At 39.0% G+C, this 23,884-nt stretch overlaps 1 protein-coding gene across 2 annotated transcripts in view; it reads left to right on the top strand.

Annotated features, from left to right (window-relative positions):
• Positions 1–23,884, top strand: part of LOC126979393 (semaphorin-1A) — a 543,171-nt gene that overhangs the window by 473,956 nt on the left and 45,331 nt on the right. For both annotated transcript variants that reach the window (XM_050828672.1, XM_050828671.1), the window contains exon 3: positions 18,204–18,312. In XM_050828672.1, coding sequence (XP_050684629.1) covers positions 18,204–18,312 — 109 coding nt within the window. The remainder of the gene's footprint in view (positions 1–18,203; positions 18,313–23,884) is intronic.

Genomic DNA, 23,884 nt, shown 5'->3' with positions numbered 1-23,884 from the left:
CTAGTAGATTTTTTCAGTAGTTTTTAGAGATAGTTTGATTAGTTAATGTGAATGTGATATTCGTAAAAAAATATTCTTATTGCAATGAGATGTTATTTTTGGGAAAAAATAATGGTACGAACAAATAACCTTGACTGACTTTAGGTATCATCCGTTCATAAATACCAAAAATCTAAGTCTAACGCATCACAAAACGATCTATGTCGTTGCTTACAGTTGGCCTGTGATAGCACTTTACACTTTGTCACCCGACATGTACCCTGTGAACGGTTTGATCGCCTGTTGCGTTTAGACCTCTGCTTACTGCGAGCCTTCTTCCACATTTATCAATGAGAGTGCTCCTGTTTGACCTGATCCCTCCCAATTCCTGCTTTTCACCACACGCCACAGTCTTAAGTCACCAGTCCTACCAATTGGATGTGTAGCCTTCCTTTACAGTATGGTTAGTATCCTTTTGGAATTTCCAGCTCAATACGAAATGTAACTATTTTTTTGTGCAACATTTACAATAATTATAATAATTTTAATTATAATTTTCTATAAATTACTCTGGTAAGTTAACTGGTAGTCGGTGGTTAACTTTATCCGACTTTACCTGAACATGTTTAATGACAAGATCTTATCTATCCATAGTTATGTCTAATATAGTTATAGTTCAATGCTTTATTTCGATAGGTTATTTAAATGTAAGTAAGTATTTAAAAGTAAGTTAAAAGTAAGCGTAAAAGGATAGATTTGTCTACCTCTAGTAAGTTAAACTAAGGATAGATAGGTTATTGAAAACGGCCGTTAAATAATTAGACTCCCAATCGTCTATTAAACAGTCGTCAAAAATGTCCGAGTGGCTTTGTATATATATATACGTATATATTAACTTACACAGATAACATTTAAACATTCATTCAAATTAACACCTTACTTCGTAGAAGTAGTGTTCAAAGTGTATTATATACGCTTATTAAAAGCTCTTTGATTATGGTACGAAATTTCACATTTCATTGGCGATGTATTTGTTTAACAATGCAAATGTAATTATTTAGCAAAATTATAAAAAATGTCTAGTTTGTTACATAATTTTGTTAATTTAAAGGGTCACTTACCTGAAATACGCCATTCCATCATTCCAAGTTTGGATATGCTCTATCTGGACAGTTTTTCGATGAACTCTTTATCACTGAGTGGCGTTGTGTTTAGAGCACGGTCAAAATCCAACTGAATGAGAACTCTGCCTAATAGATGCGTAGGCAGAGTTTTGCTTCAGACAATTTTAGCGCACTCTAATTCCTATACGTTAATTTATCTCCCTGTTCAGCTGTGGTGGCAGTACTGCCCCTGACGATCAAAATATAAGACAATAGGGGACTCCTCTAGCAATATAAATACACACGTTAACACGAGGAACAAACATAAACTTGTTATGCCTACTACTCGGTTGGGTCGATTTATTAAGTCTTTTGTTGGGCGATGTATATGCTTCTACAATACGACCCCAGAAAATGTACAAAACAAATGTGTTACGAAATTGAAAAGAATTGTTAAAAAACGTTTGTGTGGGAATGGTTACTATAGCATAAACGATGTTCTTAATGATACCACAGACTGGGTATAAAGCGAATACCCTCAAGCTCTTTAATTATAAATGTTTATTGTACGATATCACATTGTAATCCATATTTTTATATTTAAAAAAAGGCCGCTGAGTTTCTTGCGCCCATCGTTCTCAGGTCTGAGGCAGTCTCTCTTGAATGGGTGGACTACCACAAACTATTATGACGTTCAATAAGAGATTTTGAATCCGATTTTAAATAAAAATATTTGAATTTGATCCTTTCTTATACAGTTTTCCTTAATACTACTGATATCTTATAAAATTTCACTCGTTTCATACAATTCAATCAAGGAAGTGTTTCCCAAACCGCAACCCATGAGTAGAGTAATTTCCTAAGGTCGCTTACAACACCAAAATTTTATTCGAGTCGTGCCCGCTTTATGTAATGTTATTCCGGCACTGAGGGCGTGAGCCTTTTGTGCCCTTTTAACTAAATTAACGTTCCAACCCTATATAGGTAGGTGATATCAACTTTTATTCGAGCTTAGTTCCACATTAAGTAAGGGTAATGTTGATTGCTAATTTTATACTAATTTAGTGTATAATACGTGATCGCATTTGCAATTTTCTAACCAACACAAAAATTGAGAAATCAAAATCGGCAAGACATTATCTGGCTGTCAGGACTTCTTTTTTATGAAAATAAGGGACGAGACGAGCAGGACGTTCAGCTGATGGTAATTGATACGCCCTACCCATTACAATGCAGTGCCGCTCATGATTCTTGATAAACTCTAAAATTATGAGCGGCACTACAATTGCGCTCGTCACCTTGAAACATAAGATGTAAAGTCTCATTTGTCTCATTTCACTAGCTACGGTGCCCTTCAGACCGAAACACAGTAATGTTTACACATTACTGCTTCACGGCAGAAATAGGCACCGTTGTGGTACCCATAATCTAGCCGGCTTCCTGTGCAAAGGAGCCTCCCACTTGTAGGTCATGTTTACGCTAGTATATGATACTGATCACTTGCTTCTGAGATCACTTAGACCTAGGTAATAAACAAAGTAAATCGTAATAGAACTTTGTATATATATATATGAATGTACATAAAACAACCTCCGATAAATGCAATCAACTAACACTAAAGACTGCTGTAATTAAAGTTTCATTTGTAACAAACCAAAAATCGTTGTCTGAATAAATTAAGAAGAGCTAACATGTAGCGTAATTTTCAATTAAGGCACGAAAAATGTGTTGTCTTCCACTCTTAGTAACGCTCGTGTGATGACAAACAAAGCGAATTAAATTAAATTCTAGCTCACTTCTCTTGTTTTTATATACTAGTGAGCTTTAAGATTTACTTTTCCATTTATTTAAGTCCTTGCGACAGTTTATGTGAATACTCAAATCCACATCATAAGTAGTAGTTATGATCTGGGAGCTTTTTCTCGAAGCAGTTCAGGCCATTTTTGACCCCAAATAATTTCGTTGTGGTAAGCAAGCCTGCAACTAAACTATTTTCAATATTGATATGGTCACTATAAGATGTTGATAGGTAAGCTATTTTTTGATAGGTTTTACCAGTGGCAGGCTCGTTTGCACAGGAAGCCGGGTAGATTATGGGTACCACAACGGCGCTTATTACTGCCGTGAAGCAGTTATGTGTAGACATTACTGTGTTTCGGTCTGAAGGGCGCCGTAGCTAGTGAACTTACTGGGCAAATGAGACTTAACATCTTATGTCTCAAGGTGACGAGCGCAATTGTAGTGCCGCTCAGAGTTTTTGGGTTTTTCTAGAATCCTGATCAGCACTGCATTGTAATGGGTAGGGCGTACTAATTACTTAGCTGAACATTCTGCTCGTCTCGTCCCTTATTTTCATAAAAAAAGCTATTTATGTAACAAGTTAAGACAGAAAGACCCTTAAGTAGGGACTAAATAAATTGACAGACTTGGTTACGTGGATCTCACAACTTATTATGGTAGAAGAACTGAGAACCAAGACTTGGTTTTTTACTACCAGATCATCGGTCCATCCTGTAGTGAGCCTACCAACACTACGTCTTCCGATATGTGATAGCCATTCGAAGACTTTACTGCCCCAACGGTCATTTCTCTTTCGAGCTATGTGCCCTGCACAGCGCCACTTCAGTTCACTGGCAAGAAACTCATTGCCAATCATTTAAATCAACATTTACAGCTTCATATTTTATTAATCTTTTTAATTACAATATAATATGTCAAACGTCAAAAACTCAATACAATGCCTTACATGAGAAGGTAAGTAAATAATATAATTATGTAAATGAATACGTAAAAACAAGAGTTATTGTGTAAACTGTATCAATCCTCACATACTGTAAATAAATAAAGGTATTATACGAGTATTTTATTAGACATTAATAAAATAATATATTATCTTTAATTTTAACGTTTAATAACGTTAATATACGGAAGTGAGAGTTGGGTATGGCAGAAGAAGCATAAAAGCAGAATTAACGCAGTTGAGATGCGTGGGGTAAGACTGATTGATAGAATTCGGTTTGTGGTAATACGAGCGTGCGTAAGAAGATTCTTTCAGACCACAGTACATCTGTTGGATACGGACTGATAAAGGAATGCTGAAATGGCTTGGACACGTGAAGCGAATGAGTGAAGAAAGAATGACTTATCAAATATATAAGGCGTGTGTGTGTCGGCAAGTCGGCCGCGGGAGACCTCGTAGAACATTCGTCGACCAAATTGGGGACGTTTTGAGAAAAGGAAAGGTCTGAAGCACTCGCAACCGGTGAGCATGTATGAAAAGAGTAATGAATGTAAAGGAAGCGCGTGAGGTTTGTTAGAATAGAAGCAAGTGGCATTCTATTGTCTCTGGCTAATAATTTTTGAAGCAGACTTTGTCTAAGAACAGATCTGAGAGCGAATTATATTATGCCTATAGATATACATTTATAAGCACGTTGGTGACACGGCCTTGAAAGCTTTTCCTTTGAGCTTCGTACCGTAAGAAATTTTACTCAATAAATAATTAAGCTTGTTATACTTTTGTTTTAGCGATACAATATCAAGCGCTGAAACAAAAGTATAACAACTAAAGAATTTCGCTTAGGGAAACTGCTTATCATGTTTACACATAACTTTCAATATGGCTTCCATTTTATAACTTTGAAACTTTTATTAATTAATTTCCCAACCAAAAGTGTTGCTTTCGACTATAATAATATTATTACGTAGATGTTATTAAAGAATGTGAGCGTATTTTTAATATGGCCTTCACCTGTAGAGGAAAAATGATATTAAGTGAAAGTTTATAAATATTTTGTTTTAAGTAGGTTAAGAAATATTTTGTTTATAAAACGCATAAAAAGGTATAAAAGGCATTTATTTTCTCAAAATTGATTCATTTAGAAATCTTTTTGATGTTATTCTTAAACGCTAGATACTACTACCGCTTCAGAAACAAATGGCGCTCTGAGTGAGAAGAAACAGCGCAAGAAACTCTCCCAGCATTCTTTTTTTTGCGCTCTTTTTAATGAAATATACAATATTGTACTGTCATTTCTATTGCTATAAAATAATCATAAGCTAGTCAGGGTTAGGCTGTCAGATCACTTAGATATTCAGCTGTGGAGTAGTAGGATTTACGATAGAGCCATTTATTTTAAAAAAATTTCATATTATTTAGAGATAATGCTTGAACAATTTTAGGACTTTATTATAAAGTGTATACATTTATTTTATGATTAAAGCTATTATATAGCTTATAATAAGATGTATACAAACATATTATAATTCCATCTGGAGTTTTAAATGGCGTGTTTTATTAAACTCACGAGCTTCCTCAACAGAAGTCTATCATCTTTTTTGTAATCTTTCAAGTGTCATCCTATGGGCTTCCCGAGAGGTTGTGCAAGTGGGTCACTAGCTTTGTGGCCTATAGGAGCATCAAGGTTGTTATCAACGGTGAATGTTCCGACTTCGAGCCCATAATCGCAGTGAAAGGCTGCATGCTTTATGCTACACTTTTTCTTCTTTATATCAATGATATGTTGCAAATCAGCAGTATTTATTGATATGCAGAGGACAGCACAGGATATTCTTCCTACACCGGCCGTGCTAACATGTCCCGGGATGGCGTCGACGAGAACCGGAACAAACTTGTGTCTGAAATTGGGATTATGCTTTGCAAAGTCTCGGTATGGGGCAAACAAACTTTAGTCCAAGTCAACCCCAAAAATACACAAGTTGATGCGTTCACCGCTACAAAGTCTCCTTTTGTCAAATCCCCTACATTCGAGGTCACTCCTCTATCTGCCACTGCCTGTATGCATATTTGGCGGCGTTATATCGAGCGACGTTCAGTTCCGTGGTCAATTAGAAAAGAAGGCCAAACTGGCCTCTAAAAAGTTTGGTGTACTCAGTAAGGTGAGGCGCAAATTTGGTTCAAATGAAGTACTGTTTCACCTCTGGTAAAGCGCTCCCTCTGTCTCCTCTATCACGGGGAGTGCTCAGAGGAAGTGTTCGGGTTGATACCGGCGACCGAATTCCACCCGTCACACACACATTGACATCTGGCATTCCACAACCGCGCATTTTGCAAGAAATTTCTTACCTCGCACAGCCACTTTGTGGAATCAATTACCGGCTGCTGTTTCTTCGAACCGAAACGAATTAAGGCCCTTCAAGGAAAGAGCATACTCCCACCTTTAAGGCCGGTAACGCATCTCTTGATATCTATTGTTGCGGATGTCCATGGGCGGTTGCCTCTTAAAGCGACACTAAATGCCAACGAAGTAGAGCTCCAAAAGGAGAGGAACCTATGTCACTCCCCGCGACCGTATAACATAACCCCGTATATTTTTTATGGAAGTCCCGATGGCAAAAAAAAATTAGGTGATGTATTTTGAACTATGTAGAAAGGCCATAAAACATTACCAGTGGGAGGTTCCTTAGCACAGGATGCCAGCTAGATTATGGGTACCACAACGGCACCTATTTCTGCCATGAAGCTGTAATGTGTAAAGATTACTGTGTTTCGGTCAGAAGGGCGCCGTAGCTAGTGAAATTACTGGGCAAATGAGACTTAACATCTTATGTTTCAAGGTGGCGAGCGCAATTGTAGTGCCGCTCAGAATTTTTGGGTTTTTCAAGAATCCTGAGTGGCACTGCATTGTAATGGGCAGGACGTATCAATTACCATCAGCTGAACGCCCTGCTCGTCTCGTCACTTATTTTAATAAAAAAAAAGTTGTCTTGCTTAAGTTAACAATAACCCTGTTAATTAATGGCATTACTGACATTACCGAGCTATTTATTGATCTGAGTTTGTATTTGATTGGTATAGTGAGTACTTCTTTAGTCGCGCTACACTCTATTTTGGGCTATTGAATAACACTGAGCCATCACGTTCGGTAGACGCTCCTTCAGGTAAAATCGGCTCGAGTGAAGTAAGTCAACTGATTCCTGCTGCCGAATTCCACGACACGCCACAAATTAGGATATCATCCCCACCATCTGGATATGTGGTTTTCAAGGAGCTTTCTTCCACGTACTACAAAACTGTGGAATGAGCTTCTTTGTGCAGTGTTTCCGGGACGATACGACATTGGTTTCTAACCGACTTCCAAAAGGAGGAGGTTATCAATTCGATCGGTATTTTTTTTATGTATGTACACCGATTACTCTGACATTTATGATCCGATTTACGTAATTCTTTTGTTTGATGGGAAATAGATGCCATTTGGTCCCATAAAAATTTTACATAGTTTGGCCCAGTAGTTTTTATTTTATGAACATTTAGTAAGCTATTTATAATATTAAGTTTTATTTTGTTTAGGGCTTGGCACTGACTTAAAACCTTTTTATAGGTAGCACATATAAAAAATAGTATTTTATTAATATTAAAGGTAAATAATAATAATAATAAATCATTTTATTTCAGGCTACAAGGCCCATAAAATAAATACCTTATATAGATTATAAGGTATATACATATTTTTAAAACTTAAATCTACGTCACATTTTCGCGGCGATGTGAGGTGCGGGTTCGGTAACTTCCGGCGGTCGGCGACGTCCGCGATACTTGCGGAACACGACCCCCTTCGGCCACAGCTTCACGTCCAGGAAGGTCGATATATGTTCTGTCGGGACGCGAACAACAAAAGAGTTAAAGTCTACTGCGTGACGCGTCACCAACTTATCGACCCCCAACCGGAACCTTGTCTTCTCCACCAAGTACTGAATTGTGTGTCACATTGATTATGACTAGGAGGCCTCCTCTTCTTCCGCTCCATCTTAATGAAGCTATCCTTATCGGTCTGACCCTTCGACACAGATCTACAAGCGGGTTCGTTGCGGGCGTGCCCGCTTCCACTTTCTGTCCTCAGCACTGTCCGCTATCTGGCTTGCTGGCGGATGGCAGCAGCATAGTCACGTTGAGGTGTTGACGTAACGACCGCAGGCGACACCTCCGAGAGGGGAGGAGGTGAGGGACGGGCGGCAAGTACATTACCGCTTACACATACGGGGACAGCGGCCGGTGTCGAGTCGAATTTCGCTAATTCAAAACTCGCTGGCAAAGTAATGCAAGCAAAGGTTTGCATAAGAGGTGTATTAAACAAAATTTTTAGTTATTTGATATTTTTCCGGTTTTAAAGTCGGTTTTTTTAAATGTAGTTTATTTTTTATTTATTTGTCAATGTGTGTGTTACCTAGTGGTTTCATATTAAAAATACTAAATAAATACTTGGCATTAGCTAAGTGTGGCTGACTGCTTACGACTTGTCAATCAAAACCAGTTACAGTAACAATGGATTAGGTTATCTATTCTATCCTGTAGTATCTCCGTTAGATAATATGATCTTCTCCTTATATTATAAACAATACGAATCAATATACATCGAAAACTCGGTTGCAGATATTTGGTACATAAATGGATCTAATAAACAAGACATTGCCGCAGAATAAATCTCAAGACGCGAATATCTTCCATGCATATCGAAGTGAATTCTAAATGTTGTTCGTGGTAAAAACGAATTAGGCTAATCATTGGCATCCATCACGAGAGCATCTAAGTGGTCTCAGGAGGCCATTTCATTTCGCTGTGATTTCCCATTTGTTCATCCATTTCTTTTCTATGTGGTCAGCTTAGTTTTTTTTTCGTTGTATTTTCTTACAACCCATATAGAATAACTATCTATTCGCGGTTCTATCAATCGCGGTTTTTTCAAATGTTAATGGGAATGTTATTTTTAGTACGTTACACTCTGGAGGCCATTTCATTTCGCTGTGATTTCTCATTTGTTCATCCATTTCTTTTCTATGTGGTCAGCTTAGTTTTTTTTCGTTGTATTTTCTTACAACCCATATAGAATAACTATCTATTCGCGGTTCTATCAATCGCGGTTTTTTCAAATGTTAATGGGAATGTTATTTTTAGTACGTTACACTCTGGAGGCCATTTCATTTCGCTGTGATTTCTCATTGGTTCATACATTTATTTTCTATGTGGTCAGCTTAGTTTTTGTTTCGTTGTGTTTCCTTACAACCCATATAGAATAACTATCTATTGGCGGTTCTATCAATTGCGATTTTTTTACATGTTAATGGAATCGTTATTTTAAATACGTTACACTCAGGAGACGTACAAAATACGTTAAAACCCAATTTATTTGCTTATCCCTTGTCTAAGTTTAGGGATGACTCATATAGCTATCCTAATACCAATTTTTATTAGCTATGGAAAGCCTAGATAAAACTCTAAGAAAAAAGCGATTCACTCGATTGTATGAAACGAGCAGTCATTGACAGATTGATAGATGACGGCTATAATCTTGTAAAACACGGGGATAACCGTAATCCACTACGTTTAAGGCAACTATTCGCTTTCAAACTTAGCCGGATTATACTTCGTCTCCAATCGCCATATTGTAATTAATACTATTCCAAACTTATGTCAAATCACTGCACGTATCATAGTAGGTAAACTAAATTTCAAATTTAACTTAGGCTTGCTTCTTATTACGTAGTATTTACATCCTCTTTGGCTATGAATTGTTAGTTAAATACGCTGAGCATTGCACGACATAGCTTCAACAATCCTAATTATGTGACACTTAAAAATCGTAATTCAAAATGACTTCCATAGACAAACACTATATTTAATGTCAAACAGCCGGAAACATTGTACCTTTTCCAACCGCTTCTTTGATTAAACAATACAAGAGTTATTTTCGCAATCCGAGTCGTTTGGGAACTTTATTCCGAGTGCCTATTTGTTGTGGCCTAAACAAATAAAGTAGTTAGGGGGGAAACAGATCAGTTAACTTGTTAAGTGTGTGAGGACGCCTTAGCGTTACGATGTTACAAAATCTTTGTGCTTTTATTTTCTTCGAGCTAAACTCAGCCGCTTCAATGTGGCTCTATCTAATAGTATAGCTATACACATAAATACCGAGCCCTCTTAGAATTTGAAAATTTTAAAGAATGTATTCTTAATTATTATGGATATCAATTTAAATTTATTAATATTTTTTCTCACTTAATTTATTCTATTGCATCGAATTATATAAATATTGAATATATTGCTTAAGCTGTATATATTAAATTATTTAAGCTTTTCCGATGGTATTCAATGTACCTATGTGCTCTTTGTCCCAACACAAAAATACTGACGCAAGCCCGCAACATATTTCCATTTTATTGAAGTAGGCGTTACTTTGCAGAAATCCATAACTATCCAAATGTTTTGAGTTTTCTTTAGTGTTAATTCCGCCAATATTTATCTGTAAGCCATTCGACACGTGTTTCCCCTCTACACGAGGCATCCTCAGGAGATGTTGACTCGCCAAAATCGGGCACGAGACTGATTAAATGAGTCTCCTCTTGGCGGAATTAACACTAAAGAAAACTCAAAACGTTTGGACATATTTCCATATTAGTGAAAATCTCATTACACTGTTATTTTATTTATTGTTTAGTTTTTTTTTTACCTTTTCTTTATATAAATGTTATTGTTATTAATTATTTGATAACAAAATGCCTGTTTGTAGTATAGAGATTATTCTCAACATAAGCAACTTAACCAATCAGTGGTAGTGAAATATTTTTTTATGAAAATGAGGGACGAGACGAGCCGGACGTTCAGCTGATGGTAATTGATACGCCTTGCCCATTACAATGCAGTGCCGCTCAGGGTTCTGGAAAAACCCAAAATTTCTGAGCGGCACTACGATGGCGTTCGTCATGTTGAGACATAAGATGTTAAGTCTCATTTGCCCAGTAATTTCACTGGCTACGGCGCCCTTCAGACCTAAACACAGTATGCTTACACATTACTGCTTCACGGCAGATATAGGCGCCATTGTAGTTAACAATTTAACAATTTTGTAAACCTATTAAAAATATTTGGCTTTGAGAAAGAAGATTTCATTTCCATCATAAAAAAGGTAATTTCCTAAGCAAGCGATCGATTAAATTTGTACTAAACTCACTGTCGGCCATATTGCTTGCATTCCGTCTGTCTTTTTAAAAAGATTGAGGAACAAACAAAAGATTGTGGCCCCTTGAGCCATGCCTCAAGATAGCGTCAACGCGGGACAATACGAGTAATTTGTTATTTGTAGGGCCTTTCATTTAAACTGTTGAGAATATTTATTGTGAGGTTAGGGGAGTCTAATTCGTGAATACTCTGCCTTTATTTCTATTTGGTTTCCTAACGTTTTAAGCGAATATTCATCCATGAAATATTAAACGCGTAGTGGGTATTTATCCTTATTTATTAGTAAAGTTCAAAGGAGTTTTTAATCCAACTGTAGAAAATAAAATTAAAAATAATAGTTTTATACAAAAGTTCACAAATTCCCGCTAAAACGCTTGCATGTGTCATGGCGTCTCCTCGTGACGTCATTCCTATAATTATTGGCAATTATCAAACGATTCTTACGAAATGTCAAAACGTTATCTTTATAGATGTGTCATAGGTTCTGTTGACGTTTCACGTAGCCCGTAAAAAAAGCCCGCTCTTTTCAAGTATCAGGCATACATTTTCGAAAGGGTGATAGTTTTTGATGATCAATTGGTGACCTTAAAACCTAATTTGAAAAAAAAAATGAATTTGAATGGCTGTTAATGTAAAGTATCTCACATTTGATCTGGTAATAAGTATATTAAGGCCTTTGTTTTTGTCATTCTGAATTCACATTTTTTTTTTGAAGTGATGATACGAGCTAGACGTTCACCTGATGGTAAGTGATACGCCCTGCCCATAAAAATGCAGCCCCGCTCAGGATTTAAAAAAAACAATATTCAAAGCAATATCTACAGCTCAGCGCTAATATACGAGTGTCACCAATCCCTGTAAAGTTGCTTTTAACAACTGGGTCACAATAGTTAGGGACTGATGCAGCGGATGAACTTGCTAGCCCATTGTCACTTCTAACGCCGCGCTGCCCTTCAGCCAAATGCGTTCATGGATACGGTCTCTAACCAACAAACTGTAAACAGCAGAAAAGAAGCAATATCTGTAGTATCGCCAGACACGATATGTGGACACCACAATGGGTCACATATCGCAAAATAAGCGCCTTTTCACAATCGCCATAATGGACAGTCGTAAGTACAAAGGATGTCTGTTTGAGTACGAGACGGTTACTCTTCTATTCCTGGAATGTGCAGGAGTAGTCAACCAACGGGCTACCTTAGTTAATGCCAGATCCCTCCGGGAAGTTTACGAACACCCCAGGTGTGTTCTGAACTTCTGAAAGGAGTTTGGCTGGTAGGAGTAACTAGCCAAAACTGCTCGCAAACTGGAACAGGAGCCTCTTTACCATACCAAACCATCCACCTAGCTCTTAAAAAACTTACAGTACAATTTAAGACCACTACCAATACCACTACTGGTATATTCAAACTTCGCCTTTTTCCTTACCCGTTGATGGCTGAATCCAAATAGTTTTATATATAGAATATGCAGATTATGCAATAGTCATAAACAGGATTAAACAAAGATTGAATGTTGTTTGTGAACAATGGCAATAAATCACAAAATAACATTTCCTCAGTTTATACGGTGGAACTTTTCCAATATCAGCCCATGCGTTCAACATACCTCTTAACTCTCAACATGGCCGAGATATTTCCCTAAAAATACCATTAATATATTGTATTGTCTTACATACAAGTTATTATAAGGGATTGTGTAATGAGTAAAACTTTTGGTTTGTTATAGAAAATTACAGAACATAAATTGAATATGCAACAATCTCAATACGGTTATTAAGTATATAAAAACTTTCAACTGTTTTTTTGAATACTTGGACTCACTGAGCACAAACTTAAGAAATATAATAAGGCTTCTTTCACAAAGAAGGCTTACTATCTGACGCACTCCAGTATCAGCTCGATAATTTTGACCGCGTGTAACGCAGAGTAGCTCAAATCGTCGGGGACCCAGTGCTCTGTGAATGGTTGGATCACTTGGCGCTGCGTAGAGACGGCGCTTCATTGTGTGTCTTCTACTGTATTTATAACGGGGAGTGTTCCAATGAGCTGTTTCATCTGATTCCTGCCGCCAAATTCCACTTTCGACACGCCACAAATTAGAATATCATCCCCACCGTCTCGATGTGTGGCGAACCTCCACAGTGCGGTTTTCAAGCTTTCTTCCACGTACTACAAAGCTGTGGAATGAGCTTCCTTGTGCGGTGTTTCCGAAACGTGAAACGAACGACATTGCGCGTACACTCTCCTTAAAGGCTGGCAACGCTCCTGTGATTCCTCTGGTCTTGCAAGAGAATGTGAGTGGCAGCGATCATTTAACACCAGGTGACTCTTACGCTCGTTTGTCCTCCTTTTCCATAAAAAAAACTATAGTATTGCAGATTTTATAGAAGATAATGATGCATAGTTTTTGACTGGTTATTACTAATAGCGTTTCTGATAGTTGATCTGTAGGTCTGAAACTCGAAAAATGATAGAGCTAATTTTGAGTTTGAGTCAGAATAAAATAAAATAGCTGATGTAGCATTTACCTCCAGACCGTTTGGGTTCATGTGCAGTCGTCTCTCAAGCTCCTTTCTATTGATATTGTTCTAAACGTGCCTCGTAAAGTTTTCCAATATCGGAACAGTGTCGAGTGCATGCAAATAAATTGCAGTGCCGGTTTTCGCCGGTTACCGCTGAAATATTCTTGAACTGCGCTGGCTGAAATGCAGATGCGTTTAAATGAAATATATTGCAAGTCTCACTGACCTTACTGCATGATTTAAAAAAAAATGCAAGGTGTTAATTAACATTTCATATAAAATACAAAAACATATTTTTCCCACCTCGATGAAAATCTGTCTAATAGTCCTTGGTACGAGGAACAAATGTGGCCGATTCTCATCCGGCAAGATGACTTTTGTCATCATTTTAACATCAGCTGAACGTCCTGTTCGTCTCGTCCCTTATAGAAAAATATATTGTATAAGTACCTACGGAAAATAAGGTAAATACCTTATATTAAACAACTGTGTTTTCGTATAAGGATGGTACAACAATACGGACACTGAATCATGTTATGCTTTCGCTTTGAATAATACAATAATCTCAATTGGTACGCAAGTAATCAACTCATCCCACTTCGTTAACTACAAAAAATGGCTTCCATAAAATATGTATAGGGTCCGAATTCCACAAATTGGCTCCCCCGATATCCGCGCCAAATTACAAGCACACTACGCAACCTTTGTGCGAATCCCTCGTAGCGGGAAGGAAATGCATTATTTCCCTTCTAGACGAAATGAATCACAAATTTCGTGCCTTGAACCTAATACTGGGACTGCGATCAATATTTTATAGATTATTGTTGTCTGGGACGCTTCAAGCGTAAAAGTTTCAATACAATTGGTTGCGTTGTGAGGTGAATACCTATACAAGATGCTTTTTTAAACTGTTCTTTGGGAATGGATTTTATAAATTTCACTAACTTTTGCTGATCTAGTATGTTCTTCCAATACAATGAAGTGATTCTCACATGAAATGAGACGGTACGCATTAAAAAAAATGCACGGTGAAAAACTCGCGCTTGACCAAAAAATAATAATGCAAAAATGAAAAAAAAGAGCAAATGTTGCCTAAGACAGTTTTTCTGCATCTCTTCTGAATTAGGGCTTACCTATACTGTCCCTGTCGTAAAAAACACTAAAGTAGTATGAACTGCTCTCTGTGATCAAACAAAACATTTCACTAGAGATGTCGACCGTTTATTTTAGAGACGAGATGAGGTCACTTACGTGATATTCGAAGTTCGATTCATATCATACAGAATGCACCTACAGCTTTACTTTACACAGCACACCTTCAAACGGATCGAGCTGATACAGTGGTGCAGCAGAACTTGCAACTATCTATAAGATGTGAATCTAGTATTTTGGATACAATTCGGACCGATTAGGACTGGTATGAAGATAATAAGATAATTTAAGATTTAAAATTTATTTATATGTGTTTTTTTTTTTAATATTTTTTAAAGGACTCTACCGATCGATTCCAAAAACTCTAATTATATCTTAACATCAAGAAAACCACGTCAACCGCCACCAGGCCGGTCACATTCTGTTAATTTGTTCGTGAGTAGTTCATTGACGAAAGAAAATCGAAAAAAGTGTTTTATCGGAATTACTTCGAAATTCCGAGTTCGGTCATGAAATTCAAAGATTCTTTGTGAGCCTCAAAAACTGCGTCGAATGCGTGAAAATCGGTTCAAAAGTTATTGCCGTTTGCAAATTAAAAAATTGTGTTTTATTAACCTTTTATCAGACATCATTTTTAGAATGATTTTTTCAAGTTACTTCGAAAATTAATATCTGATCAAATGCATGTTCTGAGTTTTTTTTAAAGAACTTATAAACATAGAACATACAACGAACTCTTTGAGATCGAAGAGCTGAAAATAACACAAATTATATTTTTGAGCTCAAAGACCTCAAAATCGTCGTAAGTACAATTTGAAGCGTTTGGGTATGGAATTAGCGGGAAGTTACAGGGATGGTCTTTAGGGTCAAAGCGCTTTCCTAATTTCTTATTAAGCATCTAGACAGACTAGCTGATTGTCCACAAGGATTAACAAGACATTGTATTTTATTTTAATATTAATTTAAGAGCACCGTTGTTATGCAACACAAACAAAGCTAAGTACAACAGAGAGCCCCACAGCCACTTTTGGCGACGAAAGTTCAACTTTGCAAAAACTTTCCTGATTAAAACCACGACCAACGAGCCGAATAATTAACTATGTACTACAGCAAATGTATTTAAGCTTATTTAATTTTGATACTCAGAAAATTAGCAGTTGTTAAACTAGTTTTAAGTACTGAAGTTGTGGGCTATAAATATTAAGGGGTGAAAAAAATATCCAGTACCGTTCGGACAACTGCACAAAGTGTTTCGTAGGGCAGACATTTACAATATCATCTTCCTATATTCGAAGCTGTATTTCCATTGCATACAGTGTTAGTCGTCATTGATTAGCTATTTAAAATTGTTCATTTTCTTATTGTTATTATCTAATTTTATCTATTAGTTCAATGTTAATCTTCTATCCATTCTATGTTGTCAGGTTTCTAGTGCATTTCTTATTTTGATTGTGCAACTCCAATTCTGACAATCGTAGGTCATGTTGAATAGAATATTTGTATTATAATATAGATATTACTTTTTTCTTCAATTAGTATATCTGGGATTTTCATGACATGGAACCCAATATCCGTTCCATACTATGTTTATTCCGTTATTTCTTCCTGTTGTAGTGAGGTAGGAGATATTATTTAGCCGTCTGTACTCTTCACACATTCCAATTCAGTAGCGTTGTTAGGTTCTATAGGAACATTAATGTAATTAGTCATCAACTTTGTTTTCCTTGTATTCATTGATAGTCCAACCTGTTCACTTTCATCTACTAGTTCTTCCATTGCATCCCGTAGTGTTTTAGGGTCTTTGTTTATTAGTATAAGATCAATAGCGAATCTTAGCTTTTAGACCAAATGAATTCTCAATAATTTATGACCAATTATGATTTTTTAATGTGTGCGTTCCATGAGTGGCAGACAATCGTTTACAGTTACAACAGATTCGCTTTCCTATTCTATATTGCTGTATCTCGGTTAGTGATAGTCTTCTCTCTCGCAAGCTTTGTTTATATAAACGCTAGTATTTTGTAAGTCTTTGGGAGGTTTAATAATACAAATAAAGTAATATAATCTAATTCAACTATCAGGATTGCCACGTAAACAATTATCATCATTAATGATAGACGTAACGAAGTTTGATCTCATTAAAGTTTCATTATTACCGAAAGTACAATATAACTCAACCATAATACCGAAACCATTACAATGATTGGTGTAATCTATAAAGTTAATATCTTGAAAGCATTCCATACAATAAAAACTTACAACTCCGATTTAACGCGGCAGTAAAACAGTTAACTTTTAAGATATCAATTAAAAGTCGACGACATAAATAGCCCATGTCCGCGATATTTCAAAAACATTATGTAGTTGAGTCACACCGGCCTCGTCTCGAGTTATAATTGACAAACTTTTGATCATAATTTCTTTATGAAATTCCATAGCAAATGTCTTAATTAAGGGGGCAATACTTGGGCAATTATCATTAGCGATTCCGCGTTTTAGATATTGTTTGTAACAATTTAATATGCAAACGGTTTCTTCTTTATATCTCTATGAATAATAAGGAATTTTATCAGCGGCCTGTACCTCGTAAATTGTGATAGTTAGACAGCTAAAGTTGAAAACTTCATCAAGGTCACCAGAAATATTACGTTATTTACAGTTGTGACAATGACGATAAGGGACGAGACAATAAAAATTAACACTTCGAACTATAACAATTATCTTACATTAAAAAGTTTATCTCTCAGAAAAATCAACTTTCATCCATAATTTCATCGACTGTTTTACGAATTTTCGATCAGGTCACGTATCCTGACGCGAGTTTAACATTTTATACCCATCCCAAGAAAGTGTTCAACGCCGCTAAAGAAGTTTTCACTTCAATAACGCAGCAGTACAAATCAACTGCTTTCTTGTGACAGAAATATTTTTGGTAGTAGAAATGCCCCGAACGAATTTTAAGTATTGAAACCATGCAGAGAGGAAGTATCCATTTCGTAAATAAATACCAACTAGGCACTTAACACAATTATAGAAAAAAATTGCACAAAATCCATTTACGGCCGTTCCCAATATTCAGTCTATCTCCAGTTGTGGCCTACTTGAGATAAAAATCGTAACTATCGTTGACTTTTCTATGCCAATAAAGTTATCGACGGTAACTCACCTTATCCTTACACGCTGTCTGTCAAAGGGACGACGTAGAGCTTACCAGGGATAGAAGTTTGTATGGAAATTGCAATTCACGCGTCCCAATATAAGGTGATAAGAATGAATTATCGGGTATATTGGGACAGCTTCAGATTATTGACAGCTATTTACTGACTATTACAGTAGTAAGTTATCTCTTTCTATAGATAGTATATTGGTAACGGCCGTTAAATAATTACGAACACAAAGTCTAGTGGGGGCAAGTTCGATATAGATTTTAAAATAGTGATAAATACTAAATATTATTCTTTTTTTGTTACAGAAACGTGGTGTACAACCTCAGTCTTACAGATCTGACAGAACAAAGAAGACTGGTCTGGTATTCAGCTGAGAGTGACGTTCAGATGTGCGTTGTGAAGGGAAAAGATGAGGTAAATATTGCATGTTTTTTTTTAAATCAGCCACTACTTACGTTATGTTTTATTTTTGGTATTACAAATTATCCTCCACCTCCTTGTGTCGTTCTCTCCATAAATAATTTTCAGATATCTTCAGCAATCTGTATAGCTTCGCGGATGTTTTATTGACGGCGTCGCGGTTCTGGTCGCTCCAAAGCATCAGACTCCTGCCTATTGGTCGCTTGCCTTGTATTTTTACTGTTACCAGAAGCTCTTCTAGGTTATCTGTATCTTTTATAGGACAAGATGGATTTATGGACAGGCTCAAATGGTTTTGAGTTAAAGGTATAGAAAACTTCCATTGAAGAGTAAAACGTGTCAAGATTTACGAATGATGCGTCATAAGATGGTTATCGCAGCGGTATACCTGTTATATATAGGTGTCAGCGCGCTGTGCATCATTCTGGAGTGCTGAAGTGTGGCCACATACCAGGCCAAACACCTTGTGTCACCGAGGACCCTCCTCGAGGTCATGGTGACATCAGAGGTTTGATTAACTATCTTGAGGAGTTGGGATAGCAAGATTACCCACCCACCTCATAGTCGTCGAATTGCGGATAGTAGCCCGTGATAACCTATAACCTATACGTGTTGAGTTCCCTAAGTCTTATCAGTTCGGGAAAACAACAGCCGGTAATTAATTCCAAAAAGTGGCTGTGCGAGGCAAGAAGTTCCTCGCAAATCGCGTACTTGTAGAATTTCAGCCATCAGCATAATGCGGATATTTTTTGTTCAAGTGCTCAAGGAGTTGTTCAGGTTGATACCACCAGCCGACTTCGACCAGCATCGTGTTGACATCTGGCATTCCAGAACTGCGCGTTTTGCTAGAAATTTCCTACCTCCCACTTTGTGGAATTAATTACCGGCTGCTGTTGATCTGACCTTCAAGATTAGAGCATACTTACCTTATATCTTACCTCCCAACTTAAAGGCCAACAACGCATCTCTTGATGCTCTTGCGGATTTCCATGGACGGTTGCATGTACCACTTCCCAACACTTGCACCCGTTTGCCTCTTGAATATAAAAAATATCAAACTGTGAGGGTCTATCCCACATTTCATGGCTATAAAGTGCGTTGCTCCAAAGAAATTATTAACTAATCATTCGCATCACTTCGGACCGTGACAATGAAAAAGTAAGTCCAATAGATATTTTTCAAGTTTCAAAACTTGCTGTAATATTTTATGCTGGCAACAAACTAATTACTTTGACGATTTGAATTGCTGGAACCATTATTGAATAGGTTTCCCGCAGGACTTAATGGCAAACTTATCTAGATTCTTCTTCACTCTAGTCGTATTTTATTTTCTCTACTTTTTATATTATCATAAAACCATGAAATTTATCGACAGTGGGCGATGAGTCATGGATTTAGAATATAATACTAACATATAGTATATTAGAAATGACATCAAAATGAGTTCTAAAGGAATCAATTTTGATAAGATAAATGCTTTTTATGCCTTTTTATAGTTAACTGACAGCTGGTTAATGCGTGGCAAATTTTTATTTGTGTGCGTTAGATTATATAAACAGAAATAATCTTACCTGTGGGAGGCTCCTTTGCACAGGATGCCGGCTAGATTTGGGTACAACAATGGCGCCTATTTCTGCAGTGAAGCAGTAATGTATAAACATTACTGTGTTTCGGTCTGGAGGGCGCCGTAGCTGTTGAAATTACTGGGCCAATAAGACTTAACATCTTATGCCTCAAGGTGACGACAGCAATTGTAGTGCCGCTCAGAATGCTTATGCTTCCTACACCGGCCGTGCCAACATGTCCCGGGATAGCGTCGACGAGAACCGGAACAAACTTGTGTTTGAAATCGAGACTATGCTTTGCAAAGTCTCGGAATGGGGCCGACATAATTTAGTCCAATTCAACCCCAAGAAGACACAAGTTTGTGCGTTCACCACTAAAAAGTCTCCCTTTGTCGTATCCCCTCGATTCGAGATCACTCCTCTAACTGCCACAGCCTGTATTGGCATACTTGGCGTCGATATATCGAGCGACGTTCAGTTCCGTGGTCACTTAGAAGAGAAGGCCAAACTGGCCTCTAAAAAGCTTGGTGTACTCAGTAAGGCGAGACAGTACTTCACTAAAAGCCACCGCCTGCAACTTTATAAGGCGCAAATTTGGCCTCAAATGGAGTATTGTTCTCACCTCTGGGCGGGTGCTCCCCAGTACCAGCTTCTTCCATTTGACCGCATACAACGAAGAGCGGCTCGAATCATCGACGATCAAGTCATCTCCGATCGGCTTGATTCTCTAGCATTGCGTAGAGATGTGGGTTCTCTCTGCATCTTCTACCGCATTTATCACGGGGAGTGCTCAGAGGAGCTGTTCGGGTTGATTCCAGCGACCGAATTCCACCATCGGACATTACGTGCAAAGTACCATCCGCATCACGTAGACGTCTGGCATTCCACAACCGCGCGTTTTCTTCGAAATTTCTTGCCTCGCACAGCCACTTTGTGGAATCAACTACCGGCAGCGGTCTTCGCGAACAGATACGACTTAGGGACCTTCAAGAAAAAAGCATACTCCCACCTTAAAGGCCGGCAACGCATTTCTTGACACACCTGTTGTTGCGGATGTCCATGGGCGGTTGCCTCACCTCTCCCCATCCCGTGAGCCTCTTGCCCGTTTGCCCCCTCTCATATATAAAAAAAAAAATTTGGGTTTTTCAAGAAGGGCAGGGCGTATTAATTACCATCACCTGAACATCCTGCTCTTCTTGACCATTATTTTTTATTGAATTATAATAATCGAGTAACACTTCTATACTTCACTGTGGATAATATTGTGTGTTTTACAATTATAAAGTTTATTCAACTATAATTAATTAATGAATATTTTTCTAACAACTGTTTAAATATCTCTGATTTTTTTTTATGGAATAGGAGGACAAACGAGCGTACGGGTCACATGTTGTTAAGTGATCACCGCCGCCCACACTCTCTTGCAACACCAGAGGAATCACAGGAGCGTTGCCGGCCTTTAAGGAAGGTGTACGCGCTTTTTTTGAAGGTACCCATGTCGTATCGTCCCGGTAACACCGCACAAGGAAGTTCATTCTACAGCTTTGTAGTACGCGGAAGAAAGCTCCTTGTAAACCGCACTGTGGAGGACCGCCACACATCTAGATGGTGAGGATGATATCCTTACTTGTGGCGTGTCGCGCGAAGGTGGAATTCGGCGGGAGGAATTAGGTTAAACAGCTCTTCGGAACACTCCCCGTGACAAAAGCGCTAGAAGACACACAATGAAGCGACGTCTCTACGTAACGCCAAGTGATCCAGCCGTTCACAGAGTACTGGGTCTCCGACAATTCGAGCTGCTCTGCGTTGCACGCGGTCAAATGGATCGAGCTGATACTGGGGTGCGCCAGACCAGAGATGACAGCAATACTCCATGTGTTACCGGACGTGCGCTTTGTAGAGCGCTAGAATGTGGGCCGGCTTGAAGTATTGCCGTGCTCTATTAATGACGCCCAGTTTCTTTGAAGCCAATTTGGCTTTGCCCTCCAGATGGCCACGGAATTGGCAATCGCTCGAGATTTCGAGACCCAGTATTCCGATACTAGGCGAGGCTTTTAGGGAAGTGTTATAGAAGAGCGATGATACGACAAATGGGGTTTTTTTTGTGGTAAACGCGCAAACTTGAGTCTTCTGGGGGTTAAATTGGACAAGGTTCAATTTACCCCATTCCGCAACCTTCTCAAGAGAGGACTCGATAGAAGACACAAGTTTCTCCCGGCACTGGTCGACGATTTCCCGAGAGAGACCTGCAGCGCCTGTGAATACGGCATCACCAGTGCTGTCGTCCGCATAGCAATGTATGTTGGAGGTGTCCAACATATCATTGATATGCAGAAGAAACAGCGAAGGAGATAGCACACAGCCTTGGGGCACTCCAGCATGATGATGGAAGTTTAGAGAGGAGCGCTTTGTGCCATACACGATCAAAGGCCTTCGCTATATCCAGGCTAACTGCCAGGCCTTCCCCCTTGCTTTCAATAGCCGCAGCCCATCTATGTGTTAGGTATACCAGAAGATCACCTGCCGACCGACCATGGCGAAACCGTATTGTCGGTCGTTGATCAACTGGTGACCCTCTATGTATACCAAGAGCTGACGACTAATTATGCTCTCCATGATGGAGAGCAGGGAGATAACAGCAATAGGCCTGTAGTTTCCCGGATCCGAACTGTATCCTTTTTTTGGATCAGATGGACAAGGGCTGACTTCCATGAGTCAGGGACTACGCCTTTGGAATAAGAGTGCCGGAATAAACGCGTTAGCACCGGCGTCAACTCAGGGACACACGTTCTAAGCACGATTGGAGAAATGCCATCCGGCCCGCTCGACTTCCTGACGCCTAACAGTTTTCTGTCTGAACTGTACTTTAGGCATAGAGCTCTGACACCGCGGGATGGTCGGAGGCACAGAAAAGAGCGCACAGGAGATCGGCTTTCTCTTTTGCCGTATGGGCCAGGGTGTCATTCCTCATGTGCAACGGCGGCAGGGACGGGTGGCTGAAGTTACAAAGAGCAGCTTGAGCTTGAAGAGCAGAAACTTGCGTGTTCCGGTCGGGTAACTGGAAAGCTGCTCGCCGATTTTGACGACGTGTTTTGACTTTGCACGGGCGATTTGCCGCTTAAAATCTGGAAGCACGGTTGTATTTCCTCTTAAGAACTTTGCAGTTCGGATCCTTTGTGCCCAGCGCCGCAACCCAAGTTCGATAAGCCTGTTTTTTGCAGTCAGATGCTGCTTTAACTGACGCATCGAACCAGGGCTGTGATCTGCCACCGATCGGTACCACAGAGCTTGGTATAAAAATATCCATGCCCTGTAGTATCACATCGGCTACTGCAACGGCACTAGGATCATCCGAAGGGAAACAAACCCTGCTCCAAGGGTAGGATGCAAAAAAGGAACGCATCCTATCCCAATCTGCTGACTTGTAGTGCCAAACGCGGCGGGTCGCTGGTGGTCTGCGACGTGGGCGTCCGATAGGCACTACACTCCTGACCAGGCAATGGTCGGACGTTCCGAGAGGGGCGTCGACAAAGACCTGGTAACCATCGGGATGTGTAGTCAGCAGAAGATCTAATAAGGACGGCATGTGGCTATCCATATCCGGGAGCCGCGTTGGCGACTCAACCAATTGGGACAGACCATACGCCAATGCAAAATTATGCACAGATCGCGCTGCGTAGTCTGTGGTGCGTGATCCAAGCCATTCGGCATTGTGCCCGTTGAAATAACCCAAGACTACGATTTCAGCGGAGGGGATCTGTGCAAGCACGTCGTCAATTGCCGCTTGAACGCAGCCCATGAGATGATCGGTTTCTGCGTTACCAGTATGGGACCTGTAGACACACGCATAGATGCGGACGCGGTCCTCTAAATCTACGCGGAGCCAGAGAGTGGACAGGTCCCTACCCTCAAAATTGCCGAGACGGCGACAGCAGATATCCTCCCTAACGTACACACATACCCCGGCATGAGGCAAAAAATTGTGCTCAATTTTGTACCCG

The sequence above is a fragment of the Leptidea sinapis genome, chromosome 3 (genome assembly GCF_905404315.1).
Source record: "Leptidea sinapis chromosome 3, ilLepSina1.1, whole genome shotgun sequence".
In the NCBI taxonomy this organism is placed as follows: Eukaryota; Metazoa; Arthropoda; class Insecta; order Lepidoptera; family Pieridae; genus Leptidea; species Leptidea sinapis.
The sequence above is the reverse complement of the archived record's forward strand: the minus strand, read 5'-3'. Positions and strand labels throughout refer to the sequence as shown.